The sequence below is a fragment of the Nicotiana sylvestris genome, chromosome 4 (genome assembly GCF_000393655.2).
Source record: "Nicotiana sylvestris chromosome 4, ASM39365v2, whole genome shotgun sequence".
Lineage (NCBI taxonomy): Eukaryota > Viridiplantae > Streptophyta > Magnoliopsida > Solanales > Solanaceae > Nicotiana > Nicotiana sylvestris.
In genome coordinates, this window is record NC_091060.1 from 139566225 (window position 1) to 139571849 (window position 5625).

Sequence of the window (5625 nt, forward strand, 5' to 3'; positions counted from 1 at the left end):
CTTTATTACTCACTGAGTTGGAGTACTCACTTTACTCCCTGCACCTTGTGTGCAGATGCAGGTATTTATACACCCGGTAGTGGGTTTTGAGCCAATCGGAGACTAAGTTATCGGAGTTTAGCAAGGTGACCGCCAACGTTCGTGGCACCGCATTTCTTCCTTTTGTTTATCAGTCCTATTTTGTATAATTCAGATTGTGTAGTTGTATTTATACTCTAATAGATGCTCGTGACTTGTGATACCCCGGTTTGGGCTGTGTCGGGATGGTTTCCTCTATTGTCATCATTATTTCCCGCAAATTATAGCTATTATATCATGTTTAGAACTGTTTATGATATTTAACTATTTAAAAGAAATGTTCCGTTTTGGTCTGGCTGGTCTTGTCTTCACGAGAGGCGCCATCACGACCGAGTTCGGGAATTGGGTCGTGACATTTTTAAATTAATGCACCAGTAGTCCACTAATTTAGTAAAGTCTTCTTCTTCTTTTTTTCTTCAATTTTTAGAAAAAACAATTCAGTTTTTACAAAAAATATTTTTTCCAGCTTTTTTAAAGCATTTTTTAGTAAAAACAAAAGAAAATTGTAAAAACAGGAAAAAATGTTTTTAATAAAATATTTTTGTTTTTTAAAAACTGAAATAATATTTTCAACAAAATGCTTTCGTTTTTGAAAAATATTTTTTTTTCATTTTTTTAGAAAAAAAGAAATATTTTTTCTTTAAAAAAACTGAAAAACGAAAATAAAATGAAATGCTTTAAAAAAACTGAAAAAATGGAAAAAAAATATTTTTCAAAAACAAAATATTTTGTTGAAATTTTAATTTTTTCAATTTTAAAAAAACGAAAATATTTTATTAAAAACATTTTTTTTCTGTTTTTACAAAAAAGTGCTTTAAAAAAACTGAAAAAAATAATATTTTTTTTGTAAAAGTTGAATTGTTTTTGTAAAAACTGAAAAGAAGAAGAAGAAGACTTTATTAAATTAGTGGACTATTGGTGCATTAGTTTAAAAAACGAAAATATTTTGCAAAATATTTTTTTTAAGTTTTTCAAAAAAGAATAATAATTAGTTTTAATTTAGCATTGACCTAACGATCAAAAGGCATAACTGAACCAAAAAAGTGGATGGAGAGGTATTTTTAGCCCAATAGGTGGATGAAGGGTATTTTTAAACCTTTTCCAATAGTTTAGGGGCATTTTGAACCCTTTTCCGTTACAAAAATACCAATGTCAAATATTTTCATGTGTATTTGTTATACAAAAATAAGCTACTTCAAGGCTACAACATCCTCATTGTTTACCCTAAAAACGGATAACAATTGAATTTATACGCGGTTTTAAGAATACGTGATATAACTTGGCTCAAATTAAGAAGACAGATTAATATTGAAATTTGACAATAAGAGAATAAATGCAAACCAAACAAATTGAACAGTTGTGGCCTTCGAGTTCGATCACCCTCGAACCAAGAAATGCCTTTACTGATGTAAGAACAGAATAACAAAGTGATAAGAGCTAGAAATAACAGTATATTGCTTTGTATTGCGTATTTCAATATGTCCTACAAATGATCAGAACCCCCTTTGGGGATGTTCTACTTTTGGTATAATTTTATACAAGGTAAAAAATCTCATGATTCGCTAATTAATCGGCCTCGTCTTGATACATGCTGAGATTTTCGTTGTGATCCTCAACCGCGGATATTTTTGCTTTTCGTTATTTGGCTCGGTAAGTTTTCCTCGATCTTACTCAGTCTCGATCTTGCTCGGTCTCTAGGTCACGAGTTCGACGATCTAATTTTGCGCCTTGGTTTGATATAACCCGAGCTTGAGCTTTGACCTGCCATGTTTCAGCCTCGATTGGTCAAATCATGGACGAACACGTTTTCGATCGTATACAGATAGTCCCCTCATTTTTTTGGAGAAAATATGCCGAGAAACGATATGAACTTCCGAACCTCGCTCCGATAGATCATGATGTAAGCGGCAAAAGGTCATTGAAACATCCCATCAGTCCAGTCTCCAAGGCATTAAATGTGTGTCAGTGTTGGTCGGCCACTACGGGTTTTAAACCGTCATTAGCAAACTATAAATATCCCAACTTTCATTCATTCAAACTTTATATTCAAAAAAGCTTCTTCTACTATTGTTCTTTAAGAATCTCTTCGCTTTCCAACTTTTGTGCCCAGATTTCTTGAACCTTTTGCAAGCTTCTCCTTTTCTTCATCTCTACTTTGAAATGGCAAAAACTTCTAAGACTGTTCCCCAGAAAGAAAAAGCCTCTTCATTACGGTCTGCCAGCGATGGGGCTGCAGCGGAGCCACTCCTTAAGGAATTCGTTCCAAGAGGGTGCCCGATCAGTACTGATTTCGATATCGAAAAAACTTCCTCGGTACCGGGTTAATGTGAGCCGGTCTCGAGATATATATGTACAATCACCGATGATCTACTATCCAAGATCAAAAAGGATTGTAACTAGGCCGATAAACAGGTGGTGGTGCCCTCGTCTGAGGAATCAATTATCACCCACGTGGAGGGTTTTTTAAGTGTTTACACTTACCCCTTCACGTTGGGTCTCTTAGATCTGATCATTTTTGCCTTCTGCAAAAGGTATGTAGTGACCCTTGGTCAAATTCACCCCTATTTCTGGAGGATAGTGATTCTTCTTCATTTTTTCATAAACAAAATCGAGGGGTGTGCCTTCACCCTCGATTGTCTTATGCGATTGTACAGTCTCCGACTCTATCAAGGGGGATTAATCAAACTTGCCCACCGGGCCACCATTCCCTTTCTCGAGTATAAATGAGGATCGAGATTGAGGCTGGATGGGCCGAATTGTTCGAGTGAGGACCTCGAATTTGATCCTTGCCTAGGATATGCCATTTTACGAGAAATGGAACATGAAGTGTAAGCATAACTTCTCCTTGAAGATTTTATTTATTGTTTCTTTCCTTTCTTTCCTTCATATCGGTGTTTTTGTAGTGCAACCGTGTCTCGAATGTCGGATGCAGTTCCTCAACTGAAGGAATGGGTCGAGAGTCTCGTGTCACAGAGACCATATTCCAAGCGCGCATGGCGTGAACTATCGAAGGGTCAGTGGGAGGCCCATCATCATGATGAGTTTTCCTTTCTGATTTTATGATATTTGGTTTTCATCTTGCACTGTCGGACTCTCATTGATTATGTTTTCCTATTGTAGGTATCCCCAAAGACATTACAATAAGGCCTCCATCCGGTGATAAGGATGTGCCTTCTGAGTCCTCTACTCCGAGGCAAGGTGATGAAAAGAAGAGAAAAAGAGCCTTAATTTCTCTGAACTCGGAAAAGAAAAAACTAAAAAGGAGGTCGCGCAAGACCAAGGGAAACACCAGCACTCTACCCTCGGACTCAGTTCACCGGCTAAGGGAAGAGTTCGAAGAAGAAGAAGAAGAAGAAGATAAATCCAAGTTGATGGCCCGCATACGGGCTGATCGATACAAGAGGCTCTCGAACCAGTGGGTGTTGAAGTTGAGTCATCTCGATATGAGGAGATCAATGAGAGAGCTCTGGCTAAAGCTCCCGAACCAGAAGGGGGTGAGGCCACTCCGCCCCAAAGCTAGAGGGGTCGAGAGAGAGACTGGGGCTGGCACTTCTCGGTCAGAGGAAAGTGCCCAGAAAGACGGGCTCGGGGTGATTGACATTACTGGGTCTCCTCAATTCTCAGATGCCATGATCCATGAGGCCGGTATGTTAGAAGGTCGTTCTTACGAGGGCCTTAGGGGGCGACAGATATCCATACCTTCTTGGACAGGTTAGAGTCTACTGCCTTAGAGGATGTCACTGGGCTCGGAGACTTGCTGGTGCCAAAGAAGGTACCATCGTTGGGAGCCAGTGGACTGGTTCCCGGCCCCGAGTGTCGATCCTGACCAAATACAGTTAATAGTTTTCTCTGTCACGGAGGATGCCTGGGTTTTCTTTGCCCCCATGGGAGTCGCTAGCTACATTCTGTGTTTGGTGACCAAAGAAGATCAGACAATGATGGACAAGGTGGAAACCCCCTGCCTATTCAATGAAGCTCAACAAGAATTACACCGGGAAATTTTGTGTGTCTTTCTTCTTATGTATTTTAAATTTAAAGTTGTAAATAACCATAACACCTTCCTTGATTCATGCAGGCTTCGGTGCTACACCATGAGACTTTCCTCCGATACTGGGAGGAATTAACTCATCACGAGGCTGAGGTTTGGGATCTCACTATGAAGAGGGACACCTACAAGCTTCTCAGTGAGAAGCTTCAGGCCGAGTTAGAAATAGCTCGGAGGGAGCATACCGAGATGGCCGAGCAGGTAATTCTAGTACTTCATGATAGTGAAGGAAAATTGGACATAGTGGCTAACGATCCGATCCTGCAGGTCCGACAGAGGCTTGAATAGATCAGGCAGCTCAAGGCACAGGTAGATACGATACAGGCCGAGACTGAGGAGTTCAAGAAAAATATGGGCATCTTAGCCTCGAAAACGGATGCCTTCCAAGAACAATTGGAGTCGGGCAAGACCTGGATCCGGGCTGAAAAAGAGAAGGCCTCGATGCAGGTCAAGAAAATTGAGGAGCTCCAATCTCAATTGGACTCGGCTATTTCTGATAAAGAGAATTTGGCCAAGGAACTTGAGGTGACCAAATCAGAGGTAGTTATGGACAAGACCGAGGCTGACACTAAAGTGGCTCAGTACAAGGTTGACATCGAGGCGATTCAAGCGCAAGCTAAAAGTGTGGTGGAGTATGCAAGGTGGCAATCTCGAATGGAAGCCCTCGAGGGAGTCTATGCTCAAAACTTCGATGTGCTGGCTGAAATCGAGAATGCCAAAGAAGAAGAAGCCAGGGCTCAGAAGCTGGTCTTTCCCGAGGAAGATTCCGAGAGCTTAAGTGAGTCTAAAGGCGGGGAAGATCCCGAGGATAAAGACGCTGCCTCTGATGAGGACCAGGCCACTTAAGCTTTATATGTTTTTAGTTTTTACATCTTTTTGAGGCTATTTCGGCCATTGTATATTTTTGTATTAGGCTATTCTGGCCTTTGTAAAAAGATTATCGAGTAAATATATATAAGGCTTTCTTTCCCTTTTGGCTTTCAAATTTTTCTTTGTTTTATTACTTGTATTCACAAAGGCCGGAATGCCTTAGCATAAAATAACTTAGGTTGTAAAAGTTCGAACAAACCTTGCCTTTACATTATTGAGTCATCTTGGGGGTTCGGTGTTACCGAAAACTCTCTCAAAGTAAGCAATTCAGATTATAGTTTGCTGAGGATAACACTTAGAACCGGTTGTGAAAAATCTTTCTTTTTTGAAGGCCTATATTTTGTCACGGTTCTCATACGTCTCTAAGCTATGTTAATATGGCCGTAGCCTTTTAGTTCGAGCGTCACCCAGTGGGCTAGCTTTCCCGAGTTATCCAGGCTTACCTAAGATAACAGTCCCCAAGTGGGTATGGTCGTGGCCTCTAAAATTCGGGGGTTGTCTAACAGGTCTTATGCCCCCGATATTTAATAGCTCGATTAGATCGAGTTTGTTTTCGAATGGTAAGTCCCCGAGTGAGGGGGTGATCATCCAAACTCCGGTTATAATCGGCCCTTGAGCTCGTTTCCTTTAGG

General features: G+C 40.4%; 1 protein-coding gene across 1 annotated transcript; it reads left to right on the forward strand.

The window, feature by feature from the left end:
* Positions 1-4474: 4474 nt before the first annotated feature.
* On the forward strand, positions 4475-4969 carry LOC138890240 (uncharacterized). Its single transcript, XM_070173610.1, has one exon. The coding sequence runs from the start codon at positions 4475-4477 to the stop codon at positions 4967-4969; it is 495 nt and encodes a 164-aa protein (XP_070029711.1).
* The last annotated feature ends 656 nt before the right edge of the window (positions 4970-5625 follow it).